This window comes from Rousettus aegyptiacus, unplaced genomic scaffold (genome assembly GCF_014176215.1).
Source record: "Rousettus aegyptiacus isolate mRouAeg1 unplaced genomic scaffold, mRouAeg1.p scaffold_m13_p_1, whole genome shotgun sequence".
NCBI classification, from domain to species: Eukaryota; Metazoa; Chordata; class Mammalia; order Chiroptera; family Pteropodidae; genus Rousettus; species Rousettus aegyptiacus.
The window spans coordinates 17,801,531-17,820,515 of NW_023416284.1; the positions used below are offsets into that span (position 1 = coordinate 17,801,531).

At 48.1% G+C, this 18,985-nt stretch overlaps 1 protein-coding gene across 1 annotated transcript in view; it reads left to right on the plus strand.

Moving 5' to 3' along the window:
• Positions 1–402: 402 nt before the first annotated feature.
• Positions 403–18,985, plus strand: part of OPRD1 (opioid receptor delta 1) — a 32,301-nt gene continuing 13,718 nt past the window's right edge. The window contains exon 1 of the mRNA XM_016132144.2: positions 403–683. Within this exon, the coding sequence (XP_015987630.1) occupies positions 457–683 (227 nt within the window). The 5' untranslated portion in view covers positions 403–456. The remainder of the gene's footprint in view (positions 684–18,985) is intronic.

The following is an 18,985-nucleotide window of genomic DNA, read 5'->3' on the forward strand; positions in this document are numbered from 1 at the left end:
GGTCCTTCTGACTCCAAAGCAGCAAAGGGTGTGCGTGAGGGTGAGTCCCAGCAGGGGTGGGGTACACCTGAGCCCGCAGAGCATCTCTAGGGAGGGAACGGGAAGCCTCCTCAGCCCAGCTCCAAGTCAGTGGTGCAGCGCCCGCCCCTGGTCGCGGGCACAGACCGGCGACCGCCTCCGGGCCACGTGGTGCGCGCAGCAGGCGCGTCCGAGGAGCCCGCAGCGGCTCCAGGTTCAGAGCGCTCTGGGCGCAGAGTGAGGGCGGGCGGGCGTTTGGGGGCAAGGCGGGTGCTGGCGACGAGGCAGACGCAGGAGGTGCAGGAGCAGCGGAGCGGCGCGGAGCTGCAGCCGGAGGCGTCGGGGCCGCGGCTTCCGCCCTTGGCGCTCCTCTTGCCCTAGGTCTCTGCGCCCAGGGCGCACCGTGCGGAGGGACGCGGCGCCGGCAGCCGGGACGCCATGGAGCCGGTCCCCTCCACTGATGCCGAGCTGCAGCCCTTGATCCTTGCCACAGCTTCAGACGCCTTCCCCAGTGCCTTCCCCAGCGCGGGCGCCAATGCGTCGGGGCCGCCGGGCGCCCGCAGCGCCTCATCCCTCGCCCTGGCCATCGCCATCACCGCGCTCTACTCGGCGGTGTGCGCCGTGGGGCTGCTGGGCAACATACTTGTCATGTTCGGCATCATCCGGTGAGTCTGCTGCGGGCTGGCGCCCTGAGTCTGGTCCCGGGGTGAGGGGGATGCCATGGACTTGGGTCCCTTACCTCGGACCCCTGACTCCAAGGGCCTCCATACTTCCTGCAGGGGGCGCATAGAGCCCAGAGGGGAGACCACTTCTATTGAGAGGACACTGGAATTTGCATCTCCGCGTGAGCGTGTGTGTGTGTGTGTGTGTGTGTGTGTGTGTGTAACTAAATAACATTTGATCATCTGTTGCATCTTCTTGCTTCTGCATCAGGCTATGTGGGACAGTTTGGCAACAGTTTGCGTGTCTGTCACAGTTTGTGAGTGGGTGATTCTGTGTTTGTGACAGTACAAACGCATTGTGTGTTTGGACCGCTGAAACCTTGCAGGGGTGGACAGAGGTGCCTGAAGTGCCATAGGCCTCTGCGGAGACAGCTGTGTGTGGGGGCTGTCTGTGAGGTGGGGGGACAGGAGACCGTGTGTGCGTCTGCACCATGCCGTGGGGGCACTTACCAACTCACATTTGGCAATCATCCGTTGGGGTCCCTGTGCTGGTGTGTTTGTTCCACACTGTCAGCTTGTGATTCTCTCTCTGTTTGAGAACATGACAGCGTGACCGTGTTGTTTCCTTGTAAACCACTGAGACCCTAGAGGGAGGGGAGCACCCAGAGTAGCCCGGGACACCTGTGTGTGCGTTTGCCATGGAGAGAGCCTGTGGTTCTTGGGTAGAGTGGGCAACAGCTGAGCATCAGGCAGTCAGTTCTCTGCTCCTGTCCCCAGTGGCCATTTGACCCGGAGCTCTGGATGTGATTGAGAAAGGCCTCAGATCCTTCTCATAAGTGCTCTTCCCATTTTCTCCTCCTCTCCTCTCACAGTCCTTTTTTTTTTTTTCTGCAGTGGTTAGTTTGGGCCAGAGTTTGTGCTTTTATGCCAAGAAGTAAGGCTCTCTTTGTATCTGTGGACCATCTCAGAGAGTCTAAAACATCATCGGCTTGCCCCAGAAGCAGCCCCCTGACCCAGTTGAACCAATTCAGACATGGGCAAAAGGATTAAAAGGAAACTCTTATCCTTATAATAACAAAGACACCCTGGTATTTGCTGTTAGTTGGAAATGGGTCCTTCATGCTGGTTGATCGAGGACAGAACCCTAAACCTCTCTGGGCTGTGGTGCCACCAGGCAGGGCAGAGTGCAGATTTTGAACTCAGAGTTTGCAGATATAAATATGGTCTCAGCCCAGTCACTGATGCCCATCAGAGTGGGGGCGCCATTCCCTCTGTGCCCCTACCTGCCTCAGTTTCTCTGTCTGAAAGATAGCCACACAATCTCTTTGACTGGGAAGTATGAATTCCAGAGTATGGGTTTCTGTAGGGCAGAGCATCGTGCATCGGAGTACAGTATTGGATGGGGTGTGTGGGTGTTGAGGGGGCTTTGACATTGATGATCTCTGGGGGATCTTTGCTCCCCCAGGAAGAGTGGAGGACACAAGAATTTCCTGTGTTTTCAATGACTCATCACCAGCTACAGTGGGAAAATTTCCCCAAGCACAGGCAGGACTGATCTTCACTTTGCATTTTTGTCAGTGATTCTCCCTTCTTTGCCTTCAGAGATGGCACAGGCTTTAGAGTCAGACCAACCTGTGTGTGTAATAATCCCGGCTTTGCCACCAACTGCCTCTGTGACTTGGGTAAGTCACTTAGTCTCTTTGAACCTCACTTTCTTCATCTATAGAATGGGGTAATAATAGGGCCTTCTTCTACAGGATTTTTGTGAGGTGTCGATGGAAGATGTCTGTGTAATGAAGGAGAGGAATTTTCCGGATTCTTCAGAATCTAGTGTTTATTAAAAAGGGAGAGTGAGGGAGGCACTTGTCCTAAGGTGGGCCTGAGAGTAGCTATGGTTCTGAGAGTTCCAGGTTCCTGACACTATATACTTTAGGGGAGCCTTTAGCTCTCTGGCCTGGGGAAAGCCTCTTCCCCAGGCCCTCTGGCTGGTGTGCTGATGCGCACAGCTCCCCAACTACCATTGAGCCAGGGGGAGAGCCTCTCACTTCCGAGGGTTCACTCAGGGAAGGCCCCTGGCTCAGCCTGCTAGGGGAGCTCCCAACCAACCTTCCTGGAATTACATCATCGGTGCAACTTGCCAGCAGTGTAGCTGATGTCCATAGGTCCCCACACTGATGAGGTATTTCCTGGGCCAACCATCTATGCCATAACTCTATCTCTGGGTCTGAACGATTTAATCCTCACCTACCACCCTATGGGGTAGGCATTAGAATCCTCATCATTACCACCCCCCATTTTACAGATGAGGAATCTGTAGTTCAGAGAAAGGCAAAGCAACTTGTTCTAAGGGCTCACAGCTAGCCTAGACCTGGAGATGGAATCCTGGTCTTCTGACTCCAAGTCCAGAACATTTCCAAAGCTGCCTGGGATAGGAGACAGAGAATCGTATGGAAGGAGGGGAAAGGATCCTGTCCCTTCTCTTGTCCTAAAATCCTCAAAGAATGGTGGAGGCAAAAGGACTGTAGTCCTACACATTATTTGGCCCTTGTATTTTAGGCTGCTGTCCTAAGAGGAAGGCTGGCACTTAGTCCTTTCCCACTGAAAGGAAAACTAGAGACAGGGTGGCTGCCTGGGACTCAGCTTCTGCTGGCAAAGTTTCCTGGGGAGAGGGGCTCCCAGGACAGAGAAAAGCCTCTGCTCGATTTGGCTCTCCGACTCCCTGTGCAGGGCCTGGCACAACCAATAAGTGAGTCAATTGATTTACTGAATGAATGAATGAATGAATTCTGCCTATTAGTCTTGAGTTTAGGCAGTGTGAGGGGCAGGGGAAGGTTTGCAAGGGAAGATCCAGAGGACCCTCGGAGAAGGATAGCAGGTGGAATGGTGGCAGAGCTGGGGCTCCGAAGCCGGCCATATCTAAGTTCAAATGCTGTGTTTAAAGCCACTTGCTTGCTATGTATTTGGGCCAGCAACTTCGTCTCGGAAACTCATTTCTTCTCCTGTAAAGTGGGAGTGACAACAATGCATCCTGAGTTGTGGTAAGAATTCAGTGAAATAATGTGTTGTATCTGAGCCTTTCAAGCCCTTTGAGGACAGGAAGGTTCTCTGTGGGAAGGAATGAAAAAAATCAAATCATTTAAGGAAATTCTATGGATGCCCTGTGCTAGATGCTGAGATGAGGAAATGGTGAGGGAAATAAATACGCTGCCTCTGCCCTCATGGAGCTTAGGGCCTGGTAGGAGACATAGACATTCATTGGCTGGTCATCCAACAAGCTTAAATTTGTAGCTATGCCGAGGGGCTGTGGAAGGTACATGGGGGCCTTGGGAAGCCATGATGGAAGGAGGGTCTCACCTGAGCAGGGAGTTTAGAGAAGGCCTCTGAAGAGCTGAAGGATGAGAAGGGGGGTAACCAAGTAAAAAGCTGAGGGAAGAGCCTCTGATGGGAAAACTGACATGGGTGAGGGGCTGATAAAAAAGAACACAAGAATCTCAGAATCCTACATTACAAAGCACTCTCCGTTCCTCCCTCCCCCATGTCCTAGGCCTCACCCCACTTCACGAACCTACTCCAGAGGTCCACTTATCTTTCTGGAAGCACCAGAGGGGCCTCTGGGAATTGCATTCTTAGCAAACAGCTTGTGTTCCTAAAGCTTCCGTGAAGTGTGAAGTGCGAGCAGGATTTTTTTTGGGACATCTGGTCCCCAAGCAGAGCATCACTCTCTAGTCCTGTGGTGTGAGTACGGTTGGCATGGTGACTCTGTGGGTCCTCAGAGCAGATGCTGGACAACTCCTCTTTCTGGGTGGAGTCAGTACCCTGAACTGGGCTGGCATCTCGGAGTTCTCACTGGCAGCTCCCTGGGGAGGGTGGAGCGTGGAGAGCTTAGCAGGAGCCCCTATCTCTGACCAGTGACCCTATCTTTCCTCTACATAGCCCAAAACTTGTTGGTTTGCCTGCCCCCAGGTCCACCTCCTCCTGATCCTGATTTCAGCAGGTTTTCACCCTGACATATCTCTTACCACCCCCACTCCATGCCGAACTGCCCGCCTGCCCCTCTTGACTCTTCCACGTTGTGTGCTTTTCTGCCGCAGAGCCATGTCTCTTCTGACTTTTTTCCTCGTATCAAATGCTAGCTCTGCCACCTACTAAGATCTTTAGGCCACTCTGCAACTAACTTTCTTCGTTGGTTAAATGTAGATCATAGTAGCTGCCTCATAGGCACCTTTGTTCTAAAGATCAGATAAGATGATGTTGGTAAAGCATCATTTTCCCAAGTGACTGTAGCACAGAACGAGGAGGGGAGGCTGGGCCAAGCAGCGTGGGCTAGGGTAGGTTGTGACAGGTGGATGAGAGGTTCTGGTCGTCCCCTCCGTCTGCTACTGAGGTGCCAGGGGTTGCTGAGGTAGGTGCTCAAGTATCAGCTTTGCGAGATTGGGAGCTCTGAGTCTCTGTCTTGAATTTGGAGGCCCAGCATAAGACCCTTGCCTTTTATCCTGCTCCCCTCTCTTGTGGCCCAGGTTGGGATCCATGAACCCAGGGAGCTTAGGCCAGGAGATATCCCTGTGAGGTGACACAGTGTAGCGGTAAAGGTCACAGCTGGGGTTCAGGTAGTGCTTCGTCTCGATCCCAGCTCAACCACATCCTGGGCAGACAGCCTAACTCCCCTGAGCCTCATTTCTGCATTTGTAAAATTGGGGTAATCATTGTGGATTATTAAGAAGATTAATGAGATTATGCGTGTGAAAGGCTGTAGCACAGCACCTGGCACATAGTAGGCCCTCAGTATGTGCCAGGCCCTGTAATTAACCAGCACCCTTGCAGCTGCTCCAGGCAAGCAAAGCTGGTGGCTGTGAGGCCTGATCGTCTGGATTTTTCACCTTGGGCCCTTTCCTGCTTCCTGCATTGTCTGCACATTTACTTACTCAACAAGCATTTGCTTATACTGACCCCAGCCAGGCCCACCCAGCCTCCTCTCCCATTGCCCAGACTCGAGCTTAAGCCTCAGCATAGCCTCTGGCCCCTAACACAGCCATGCTCTTTAGGACCCTCTGGTTAGCTACAGCTCCAGGGATAAATGCAGTTTCCCAGAGCTGTGGGAGTCTGGGGGCGGGGGTGAGGGTGGGGCTCCTGACCCAGCCAGAGGATGTGACATCTGTGCTTTGTTGTGAAGGGGAGCAGCAGCTGGCTATAAGGAGAGGTGGGGTGGAGCATGCTAGGCAGAGGGAACAGCATGAGCAAAGAAAGGTTCAGTGGATGATCAAGAGATGCAGAGGGCAGGAAAGTTCACTGTGGCTGAGCTGAGAGTGCCAGGGCTGGGTGGCTGTGAAGGTGGAGAGGCTGTAGGAACAAAAGCAGGAAAGGCCCTGCAAGCAGGTGTCCTCCTCACAGTGCTTGTCAAGGTGCCTGCTTTGTGCTGAGCTTTGGCCAGGCTCTAGAGTCTGACGAATACACCTCTGTAGTCTCTACCAGTCCCAGGTAATTGGAGAGATTCGTTCCAGTGGGGAGGGAGGAGGGAGGACTGAGGAAGAAGACAGCTGGCATGGCTGTGGTGGGGGCCAGAGGTCATCGTGAGGCTCCAGTTTCAAGTATGGACAGGGGAGGCTGAGGCTGGACAGGTTCTCCGGTTTCATGGTAAGGGAGCTTTGGGTTACGGGCCATGGGGGAAAAAAGTTTGGAGCAATCTGTCCAATACGGTGTTCAAGAGGATGAATTTGGTGTGGGTGGGTGTGCGGTAGATTGGATGGAAAGGGCCTTAATGTGGGGAAACCAAAGAAACCAGCTCAGGGTGATGGAAAAGAGCTGCGTGACCTTGGACAAGTCACCAAAACCCTGGCCTTAGTTGTTTCCTTTCAGAATGAAGTGCTGTAAGTCCTGCTGTGCCTCCTGGCCTTGCGCCAGAGCCAACACTTCCTAGGCCTCAGTTCATTCCCTAGGGAGTGTGTGTGTGTGTGACTCAGGCACAATGGGTTAGATCCAGAGGCGTCACATAGGGCAGCAGTCCCCAACCTTTTTGACATCAGTCACCGGTGCTCCTATGAGAATCTAAAGCCTGATGATCTGAGGTGGAGCTGAGGTGGTGATGCTAATGCTAGGGAATGGCTGCACATACAGATGCAGCTTCGCTCTCTGGCCCACTGCTCACCTCCTACTGTGTGGCTTGGTTCCTAATAGGCCATGGACCAGTACCGGTCTTGGACTTGGGAGTCGGGGACCCCTGACAAAGGGCACTGAGGAGCCTCTCATGAGCTTCTGCCATGCGCCAGAGGCTTCTGCAAGCCACACAAGAACCCTGCAATGGGGGCTGCAGATTCTTATTTATAGATGAGGGAGCAGGTGCCTCTCACAGCCAGACAGGTGCACACCCAGATCTTTCTGATTCCAAAGGCACTCCACTTCCATGCTGCCACTGCTGTTCATGAGACACATGAGGAATGGGGGCGAGAGCTAGGGATGTCTATTTAGGGAAGGGAGGAACAGGGCAGAGTGCCACCTGCAAACCTCTGAGGCCTCTACATGGGGCAGTAGCAGTTGAGAGCCTGGACATTGGAGCCAGACTGACCTGTAATCACATCTCAGCTGTGCCATTTACTAAGAGAGTAAGCTTGGGCTATATATATATATTTATATATATATAAAACCTCCCTGAGCCTCAGTTTTCTCATCTTTGAAATGGGAGTAGCAGTAAATCTATATGGGATGGTTATGAGAAATTCATGAGGCATGATGTGAGGGACTTCAGCACAGAACCAGGTATTTCATATTCAGTGAACATTTTCTATTACTATGTCTAGAAGAGCAATAAGACTTGCTTCTCATTCATTCAATTGACCCCAAGGAACTATTGAATGGATACTAAAAGGAAACTTTATCAGCTCAATATTAGAAATATTATTTTATATAAAGGTAACACAGTAGTTACTTCAGAGAAAAGCTTTGTCATTTTGGTATATTTCCTTCCCATCTCTATCTCTCTTTTTTTAATGACATCAGGATCACACTATATTGAAATAATGATCATATTATATGTAATATTTTATAAGCTGCCTTTTCATTTAACACTATGTCATGAGTGCATTTCTCATGTCATCGAATGTTTTTCGAAAATGTGATTTTTTGATGGCTGCATTATATGAATGTGTTCTATTTGGGGGGAACTTGTGTTATTTCTGATATTATGTCAATATAAATAATGCTTCTGTGATCATTCTTGAACACTTACATTTTTGCACATCTCATATTATTTCTGTAAGGAATTTTTCAATTGTCAAAGCTCTCCAAGAAGGTATGGCCTGCTGTGTGATATAGGGAGCTTCCCATCACGGAAGGTATGTATGTAAGAGGACACTGGATGACCCCTGGGTGGAGATTTGGCAATGCAGATTTGGTTGGAAAAAAGATAAGGCAAACAAAATTTCAGTCTCCTCTTCCATCATGGCTGAGATTTGAAGAATGCTTCTTAGATGCTGTTATGTCAAATTCCTCTTGTCCCCTTCCTGGCAGATGATGCCTGGTCTTTAAGAGGAAGGTGGCCATGCAAGGGCAAGGCATGATTTTATTAAGCTCAGCGTCCTGGGACCTTTAAATCTAATTGACTACTCAAAACGTCATAACATGCCCAGGAAGAGGGATAATCGCAGGATGGAGCAGAAAGCCTGGCTTAAATAAATAAGTTATGTCATATAGGCTGCAGCAGCCCCATTCCCAACTGGGGGATATAGGGTGGGATGGGGCATCTGGGTTGTTCTCTGTTGATTTATAGCTCCCAGTGCAGCTGCAGAAATCAGCAGCTTTGTCTCTGGCCGGAGAGGGTGTGTGTGGAAAGAATCTTTTCTTTTGTAGCTTTCCGAGTCTTTCTTGATAAGTGAAAAGAACTCAGACTTCAAAGTCCTATGAGGTCCAAAAGCCCCAATCTATAAACACAATACAGAGAGAGGTACAAACAGCCTCATTCCCCTCCCTGCAGAAGTAACCTTGTCATCAAGGCATAGAATTTTGAATCATGGATAGTGATTTTCTTATTGGACATTTATTTTGTGCCAGGTACTCTGCTTAGAGATGTGTATATAGTATGCTATTTAATCCTCACATACCCAGATGAGGTGAGTGCTATTGTCCCTATTTTATAGATGAGGAAAGGTGAGGCTCAGAGAAGTGATATAATATGCTCCAAGTCCCAGAGTCAGGTTGAAATTGGGTCATCGTGATTTCAGAGCCATACTCTTAATGATTGTTTTGTTTTCTGCCATCTCGTATGTCAAGCTCAGTCCCTCTAATCTACAAATGAGAAAACCAAGGCCTGGAAGGGTTCCGTGTCTTTTGAGTTAATGGCTAAGTCAGGACTGGAACTTGCTTTCCCTAACCGTCTGCCCCCTCTTTTTGTATCTCTTTCCATGCTTGAAATTACCTGGGCTAAGGAAAGAGCCAAAGGGTGGCTGGAAATAGCACCTGGGAGCATAAGAAATGGGTTCCTGTACAGGGCGGTCCAGCCTGGGGGCCACTGAAAACACCTAACTGGTCCCAAAGAACCCTAAAATCCCTGGGGCAGGGCCAGCAGCTGGCGAAGCAGCCTCATCCCTCAGAGGCAGAGAGGTCGGGGTTCGGTCTGGTCTGCTTCTTGCTGGCCGTTCACCCTTGCACTCACCTCATTGAGCCTGTTCTCTCGCTTGTGAAATGGGGATGATAGTAAAACACCTACATCTCAGGGTTGTGGTAAACATGCATTCGGCAGCTCCTCCTAAGTATCAGGCACAGTTCCAGGGGCAGGACATGCAACAATGTCAAGACACAGTCCCTGTCCTCATGGAGCTGACATTCTCATGGGGGAAATGATAGACAACAAATAAATAGATGTGAGGCCAAGGCTATAGGCAATGAAGTCAACTAAAACAGGTGTGGGGAGAGAGCCTGGTGGGGCTGCAGATGTGTATGGGGAGGCTGGGGAGGAGAGGGCAACTAAGAGGGCTGTTGCTGGAAGTGTTTTAGGCAGAGTGAATAGTGTGGTCAAAGGTTAAGGGAGAGGATGTATGGCCTTAGTGCAGGGCCTGGCCTTAACAGGCAGTCGATGGTGATAATGATGCCTTTTGGCTGGTTGTCCAGCACATGGGCACCAGGGACAGGGATTAGGCCAAGAGATAAAAACTGCTTCTCTTGGCCAGCCCAGATTTTCCTGCAGGACAGATGGAGATAATCTGTTTCCCTTGGTTACAAAACTCATTCTCCTGCATTGCTAGGAAATGCCCCAAATCTGGTGATTTTCCATTCCTTTCTGGGGGAAGGTAATGGAGCCCTGCACATGGCCAGGGGGCTGTCCTGCTGGGAGAAGCAGTTAGCCACAAGACACTCCATCCACTTGCTCAGGCCTTGTCACCCCAGGTAAGAGAGGGCTCAACAGCAAAGCATGTCATGTTGACTCCGTGGGACTTTACATCAAAATGAGAACTCCTGACCTTTTTTGAGGCTAAAAGATAGGCAGCTCTGTGGCAAGCACCTCATATATTATCTCATTTAATTCTCCTAACTATGAGCTTGGTACCACATCTCTCTCCATTTTTCCAACTGTGGAAAAATGACTTTTCATACAACCAGAGATTAGGAGAGGCCATGGAGCAGGGTAGACTGATTTGTAAAGTTATTAAAATAATAAATTGTTAATAAATAAAACAAAAGTGAAGCTCTGTCATATGCTCTGTCATATGTCAGGTAGAGGGAGATATGATACGTAACACACAGCCTGGCCAAAGGCCTAGAGGTGGGAAACCTGGGCTTTTCAGAACGTACGACTTGGAGTCTTGGTTCTGTCACCTCTGCACTCCTGGACGAGCACCTCTTCTCTTTGGATCACAGATTTCTTGTGTGAACAAAATGGATATGTACTGATAGGCACCTCCCAGGCTGCATGTGAGTCAAAGGAGAGGATGGATGTGAAGCGCTATGTACAGGGCCTGCTTTGCCCATTGTCCTCAAAGCGTGTGCCTTGGGAATGGGGACAGGTTTGGCAAGCAGTAGCATCTACACAGGGTCATCGCGAATGATAAACTCGGAGGCAATATTTTTACATGGAATTATAGGAGTGGGACATTTACTTGGTGATGGTAAGAACTCAAAATAATCAAGGACACATCAATTACAATGATGGCAACAATGAGCATGTGCCTTGGTAGTATTACAAGACCTTGCATGTCATGTTTTATCATGCTGCCTCTCACCATATTTGACCCCTGCAACAACCCAGCGTGGTGGTGGCTGTCATTGCCCTTTTCTGGATCAGGAGACTATGTGGCTTCTGGCACCATCCTTAGCCTAGAAGATGGGTTTTCAGGTCTATAACAGTCATGGTCCTACCAGAGAAAAAGAGCCAGCAAGATATGTTTCAAGGAATTGACTTATGTGGTTGTGGGGTCTGGCTACACAGGTCTGAAATCTGTAGAGTGGGCTAGCACGTGTGTTTGGTTTTGTTTTTAAGGCCAACCCTCATTATCAAAATTACTCTCCTTTGCCTAAAGTCAACTGATTGTAGATATTAACTACATGCACAAAATACCTTCACACCTAGATTAATGTTTGATTAAATAACTGGGTACTACTACAGCCTAGCCAAGTTGACACATAAAACTAACCATCACAGGGACAGATAGACCTGGGCTCGAGTCCTGGTACTACAGTCTATGGGTCTTGTGACCTTGGGCAAGTTTCTCTGCCTCTCCAGGCTCATCTCCTCATCTGCCAAATGCTGTGATAATGCTTACCACAGTCATTTGTTACAAGGATTAAATGCAATGATGTGAATCAAATGCCTTTGTCCAGATCCTGTCACTTAGAGGGAAGACACACACAAAAATAGATAGTCGTGAAACAGTTTTTTAAATTACAATGTAATTGTTTGCCTTCCCTTTTACACTAGCTGCTCCTGGAGGGCAGGAACTATGTTCCATTCATCTTCTATCCTGTTTCCTAGCTCAATCTCTGGCCCTAAGGAGCCATCACTAAGCATTTCTTAAATATCTAGTTGGTGCTTTATTAATGAGATCCCCTCTGTGGAGTTGAGATCTATAATAAAAAGCCCCCAACTGCTAGACAAGAGGGACATAAAATGTGCAGAGACCTCAGGCCTCTTTTCTCTCTAGAGTAACCCCGTATTTCTTGGCTTCGGAAATCTTTCCTCTAGGGCACCTTCTACTATGTTCCTCCTCTGTGTTCCCACAGTGCCTATGTGGCCCGCATCGGAGCAGGGACCACAAACATTTATTTTCAAACATGTGATTGCTCAACTTTCTCTCCCCGGAGAGCAGATGAGTATCCTTTGTTCATAGCTGGAGCCTCAGCCTAGGGGCTCAACACTCAAGTGGCACGTCAGTAGGTGTTTATAGGAGGGACATGCCCTATTTCCAGAGACCCATAGGTTGACAAGCCACAGTTGAGGGAACTCTGCTTTTCTGGGGCCTCTGTGGCATCTGGCTGCTGCATCCCCTGGCCCAGCTGTTCTTAAGCCCAAAGCGGAGTGAGGGTGATAGAGAAGAGCTTCTATTCCCTGGCTTCCACGAGCATGTTGTGGTTCTTGAAATGAACTGAACAAGGAGTCTTCCCTATTTATTGCTGACCTGGACAGCCTCCCCCACTCACGGTCAAATCAGGGGCCCCGTATTTCTATACTCTAGCCCTTAATCTCCTGTGACACACTCACTGGGCCTTATTATATATAAACACTTTCTTTCCTCAGGCTTTGCCTACCTAAACTGAGATAGTTAATTAATTTCTGGCCACTCGCCACTCCTGTTAAATGGTGGGCAGGGACACAGATTGCAGCCCTTGCTGCCCAGGCGGCCTGTGAGAAGAGCAACCGCCCCTTGTCTGCAAATAAGGGAAGTGCCAGCTGGACCCAGACTGGCTGGCAGTTGCTTTATTTGAGCAGTTTGTTCCCCACAGGGAGCAGAGCCTTTGTGATCACTGCTTTGCTTGTGCCTTGGTTTCCTCATTTGTAAAACAAAAAGGATTGAACTTGACATACAGGAAGAAGATGTAGTAGAGGTCAGGAGTGTGGGTTCTGGAGACAGAGGGACCTGAGTCCCAACCCAGGCCCTGCCACACCTTGCTTCCTGACTCTTGGTGAGCCCTTTCACCCCTCCGAGCCTGAACATTCTTCACCAGTAAAATGGGGATGACGATGTTCACCTCCTGTGGTGGTTGTACTGATTCAGTGGGATAACAAACACACATGTGGCACTTACTAAACAGGGCAACTGGCACTTAGTAAATGCTCAGTAGATATTCTCACAAGCCATATTTCCATTCAGTGCTGACATTCTATAGTCCTGATGAAAAAAGCCTTTTGTTGGGAGAGCTGGGATGTGCTGAATTTTAATGGACTTTGCTTCCATGTTTTAGGTCCTGGCTGGCAAGATGGTTAACCCCTCTGTACTACTTTCCTAGGGTCACTGTAACAAATCACTGTAAAATGAGTGGCCTAAAGTAACAGAAATGTATTCTTCACAGTTCAGGAGACTAGAAGTCTGAAATCAAGCAGGGCCATTTTCCCTCCGAAGATTCTAGGGAAGGAGCCTTCCTTGCTTAGCTTCTGGTGCTCGCTGGCCACCCTCCCTTGGGCTTGGGCTTACAGCTGGGTCACTCCAGTTTTTGCTTCTGTTTTAACATGGCCACATTCCCTCTGTTTCCCTATTTCCTCTTATAAGGACACCAGTCATATTGAATTTAGGGTCTACTCTAATCTAGTATGACCTCATCTTAATGAATTACATCTGCAAAGACCATATTTCCAGATAAGGCCAAGTTTGGGGGAGACATAAGTTTGGGGGACACCTAGTCAACCCAGTACACTCTCCAAGGCTCACTTTCCTCCTCTATATGAGGATGATAATAGTAGCGATTTCATAGGGTTGTTGGAGTGATGAAATGAAATCATCTATGAAATGTCATGGTAGAATTCAACGGAATATGTGTAAGCACTGAGTCAGTGTAGCTGCTGTGATGGAGATGGTGGTGCAGGTGATGATAGTGAGGGGGATGGTTCTATCCATGGACCTAACCTACCTTGGTTAATCATTGGACATGGGACCTAGAATGTAAGCATCTATTAAGAGCCCAGGGCCTCGTCAGGAATTCTGAAGCCTTGGATAGGAGACCCCTTTCTCTTTAGCCTTAGCCACCTTGAACCTTCATCTGAGACTTAGAAGAGCAGCTTGGAGAAGTAGGAAGAACTTGGCCTCCCAGAAGTCAGGAGAGCTGGTACTCTGTGTAACCTTGTGTCTACATCTTTCCCTCTCCAGGCTTCAGTTTCCCCATCTGTAAAGTGGGAGTTTTGAATTCCAGGTTACAGACCAGAGCCTCTTCCAGTGTCGAAGTTCCAGTGCAGGGCTCTGTGTCCCACCACAATGGTGGCAGGTGACAAGGGCAAGGGAAGGAGTCAGGAGCCTGGGACCCCTAGAGCAGCTCAGAAGGTATCATTCTGGTCCATTTTCCTTGTCTGAACAAGAAGAGAAGCTGCTCTGTTATGAGTATGCCAGGCAGTGTGCTAGGGACATCATAGGCAGGAACTAATTTGATACTGGCCAGACCCTCAGGAGGTAGCATCGGTATATCCAGTTTATAGAGGAGCAAACTGAGAAGTTAGAACTTTCTCAAGGTCATACAGTTAGAGGCAGAGCTGGGGCTTAAATCTAGGTGTGTCTGGTGTCAACGTTGGTGCTTCTCCCTTGGTGGCACCTTTACTGTATTACAGGCTGCCCTGACACATTACCGCAAGCTTGATGGCGTAGAGCAACAGAAATGAGTTCTCTTACAGTTCTGGAGGCCAGAAGTCCAAAACCTGTCAGCAGGGCTACACTGCCTCTGAAGGCTCTAGGGGAGAATCCTTCCTACCTCTTCTAGCTGCTAATAGCTCCAGGCATTCCTTGGCTTGTGACTGCATTATTCTGATCTCTGCTTCTGTCTTCACATGGCTGTCTCCTCTTCATTCTGTGTGTCTCTTACAAGGACACTTGTCATTGAAGTTAGGGCCCACCCAGATAATCCAGGAAGGTCTCATCTGGAGATCTTTAACTTAATCACATCTGTAAAGACGCTTTTCCAAAATAAGGCCACATTCAGCAGGTACCAGGGGTTGGGATGTGGACATGTCTTTTTTGGGACCACATTCAACCCACTATAGTTATTAAAGCCTTGTTGGTGACAGTATCTGCTGAGTCCCTGGCCCACGATGTGGAGGCGCAAAGAGCAGGGCATTTCTGGAGTGATTTAGAAGTAGAAGGAGGTGAACAAAGTTGTGAGCTGGGGAGGCCAATCTGGGGGCATGTGTGACAGGGGGTGCAGCATAAGCTGATGTCCTATCAGCAATGATGCCAGTGAGGTAAGAAACACTGAAAACCACATCTGGCTATGTACAGCGGCCGCAGTCAGCCATGGGGCAGAAACAGAGGCCAGAGGCCAGCTGTGCTGGCTGCAGCATATGTCTGCATTAGTGGATTTGAGGTTATAGATCCCACAGAAAATGAATTTGTCCTCACTTGCTTGGAGAGTTGGGAGAAGGCCAGGCCTGAGCATCACCTCTGTGCCTGTGGCATGATTTATCTGCATCATCATCTTAGGACTTCCATTAACCTAAGAGAGTGCGTCATCTTTACTCAGATAATCAATCACATTAATGAATATATGAGGACAAACCAAGACTGGGGCTCCACGCATGGCCACACAGTACTAAGAAGGCAGCTAACAACCAGCCATGGCAGCTAACAAGTACCGAGCACTTACACGTGTTAACCCAGGTCTCACCAACAGCCGGATGAGGTATGGACTGTCAATATCTCCATTTTCCAACACATGGAAGGGAGAAGGGTTAGGTTTAGATTCTGTGGTGGTTCCATGAGCAGAACCGGGGAAAAAAATGGTGCCAGGTGAGAAGGAGGCAGTCTTTAGCTCAAAAAAAAAAAAAAAAAAAAAGAGAGAGAGAATGAGAAAGAACTTGCCTACCCTGTGAGCTGTCCCACCAGTGGAATGGATTGTGCCTTCAGGTGGTGAGTTCACTGTCTCCAGACATACTCAGGCAGGAACCGCATTGTCATTTGATTGGAGTGCCATAGAAGGAATGTCCTCACTGTGAAGTTTCCTTCTGGCTCTGTTTTTCCTTGGGAGGCCATCAGATAGCTGTGTGTGTGAAGATGTTTATAACAGTATTATTTATAATAATAAAAAAAGCAGTAACAACCTATATATCTTTCCATAGGGGATTTATTAGGTAACTGTATTCGGGAGCTTTAGTATCTGTAAATGAGACTAGATCCAGCCTGCAGTCTGTTTTTGTATGAGCCTTGAGCTAAAAATGCTTTTTATACTTTTAAAGGGTTGTTTTTTAAAAAAGATTTTAAAAAAAGCTAAAGAAGAATGCGCAAAAGAGACCTTATGTGGCCTATGAAGTCTAAAATATTTACTCGCTGGCTCTTTATAGAAAAAAGTTGGTTGACCTCTAGACTAAAATAACAATCAGTCACCAAGAATTGTATTAATTTGTATCTATGGTTATAGAAAGATGGTCACAATACATTTCTGAGAGAAAGAAACAGGTTATATAACAGTATTAGGGGAATATCCCATTCATATAAAACAGGGTGCATGTTTGCATGTTATCTGTAATGATGGTCTGTAATGTTAATGATGGTTTTTAAACTTTCTTCATTAAATGATTCTGTATTGTTTGAACATTTTATAGTGAGCACCTGCTACTTTTGAGATCTCAAAAAGCATTTGAGTTTGGATCTAGGCTGAGGCCATTTTATTCGATTTGGTTCCTCGGGTGCCATAAGGTCAATTGGACTGAGGGTTGGTGCTTTTACCTTGTTGCTGCTGCTGTTATTGTTTTTGTGTTTAGATCTCTTGCCCCGACTTTGACCCACATGGGCTGTTGTGCATAAGTGGAAAAAAAATTCCCCTCAGCTTAGTTGAAAATGAATTAGCTACTTTGGATAAATGATCCAACAATGTTTCTCTTTGCTGTGGCAGAGCTGAGTCACTCCAGATTCAGGGCAAACAGGGTCGGGCTCGGATGTCCTTCAAGGGACCTGGGTTGGTTTGTGTTGAGGATAGGAGGGAGGAGGGTTGGAAGGAAGGAAGAAGACAGGGAAGGAGAGGAGAAGGTCTGTTCAAATCTGAGCTTTTTGCTCTGTGATTGCTTACCTCCAAGGATCAGGGCACCTTGACCTCTCTGTTCATATGGACACTTCCAGTAAATGCTATGTCACCTCTGTACAGTATGAAGGGGACATGCCTCAAGGATGTCCCAGTCTAGTGTGGAAGAGACACATTGACATTCTTTCATTTGCCAAGTGTGTTTGGAGTACCTGCTTTGTGCTAGGTACTGCTGTGAGTGCTAGGTACATAGTGGTGACCAAGACAAATGCCGTGCTTTGGGGGAACTTTTATTTGAATTGTCAAAGAGAGTGTGTGAGGGGCACATGGAGTAATTTGGGACCACAAGAGAGAAGCTGAAATCGAAGTCGAGAGGAAAGAACTGGGATTTCAAAGAAGAAGACTGGGTTTGATCTTCGCTCAGCCTCTTTCTGACTTTGCCGCCTTGGGCAAGTTCTCTATAAGTTGGAAATGATGAGTACCATCTACTCCGTAGGGGTGCTGGCAGGATTAAATAATACAAAATGCTTTCCTAGTCCCTGACACATAGTCAATGTCCAACCAATATTATTTATTGAAGAACAAAACAAAACACAGATGTAAGGAAGGCATGAGAAAGACCTGGCACATAGTTGTCCATAAATACTGGTTGCCGCCCTCACTGTGACCAGAGGTTTATGTTTTGTTCTGAACTAACCTCTCGTCCTTGCCCTACTGGGCCTCGTCATCGTGCCTGTGACATTGTTCTGATGTTTGTAAGTCTTTCTCCTCCCAACCCCACTTGGACTGTACGGAGATTGTCTCCAAACCCCAAGACACAGCATGGTCAAGGAATGTGTGAAAATCAGATGAACGTGATGGAGCCAGCCCACCTCGGGACCAGTTTACTCCATTTGGTCACGGCCTCCAGATTGGGCCCCTTGCCATGGCTAGTGTTTGATAAGGTAGTGCAGGAGGCAAGGAGGCCGGGGGACAATGAGTAGCAAAGCACAGACCCAAGTGGTTATGAGCTTGGGCTCTGGAAACCAGACCTAAGTTTGCATCCTGTCACTGTCACTTCCTGGCCATGTGTCTTTGGGTCAGCTGTCTAACTTAGCTCATCTGTAGAATGATGATGATGTTAGTGCGCAGGGTTGCAGCGAGGATGGAATGACATCATGCATTTGCTGCTTTTGGCATAGTGCCTGGCACATGAAAGAAAAGACAGATAATATCACTTCAAGGAAATAAAACCCACCAAAAGCTGTCAGACCAGTCCATCAGGCTTTGCATAAAGGAGAGAATGTTTTAACCTTCTTCTGGGTCCCCGGTAAAATGTCGGGCAGTCTACCCAACTGCCTGGGTGTGCCTGGAGGAGAAAATTCCTACTTGGAGCTTACTTGTCCTCTGAGAAGCCCAGCTCTCCAGAGGCCCAGGAGGGTGTGTGGATTTAATGTGGCCCTGGCTGTGCCTCAGTCACAGAGCACGCCTAAATGCCTTCAGATTGAAGGGAAATTAATAGGGATGGTGACGATCTTCCATGACAATGGGGCTGGCTGGTTTGACAGATGATAGGATGGGTTTAGGAGTCTGAAACTCAGTGCCGTATAAAGGAAGCCTCACTTGGACTGAGAAAAGTTATTTGGAAGCAAATTCCCTGGCAGCTGCACAATGCAAGATGAAATAATTGAGATTTTGATTTAGAAAGAAAGCAAGGGGTTTGCAAATGCATCTCAGAGTCAATAGAGGTTCAGCCAGAGCTTACCGTCTTCACCCCTAGGGTTGGGTCCAGGATTGACCCTTCTGAGAGAAAAAGCAGAAAAATATCAGAAGAAATAAAAACCAAAAGGATTGCCAATTCTCGTCTACATGCTGGCCAGTAAGCTAGACATTTTCATATGTACTGGCTCCTAAAAAGTGTGATTACACTGAGGTTACCAACCCAAAAACAGGTTCAGAGAGGTGAAGTGAGTTACCCAAGTTCACACAGCAGAGTATGTTAAGGAGCCAAGACCTGAATGGCTCCTCGCCCCATTCTCAAGTTTAGAAAATAGACACAGTGGTAGCTCTTGATTATCCACAACCTCTCTTCTTAATGTGTTAAGATACACATAAAATTTACCATCGTAACCATTTTTAAGTGTACAGTTCAGCGATATTAAGTACATTTCACATTGTTGTGTAGCCATCACCAC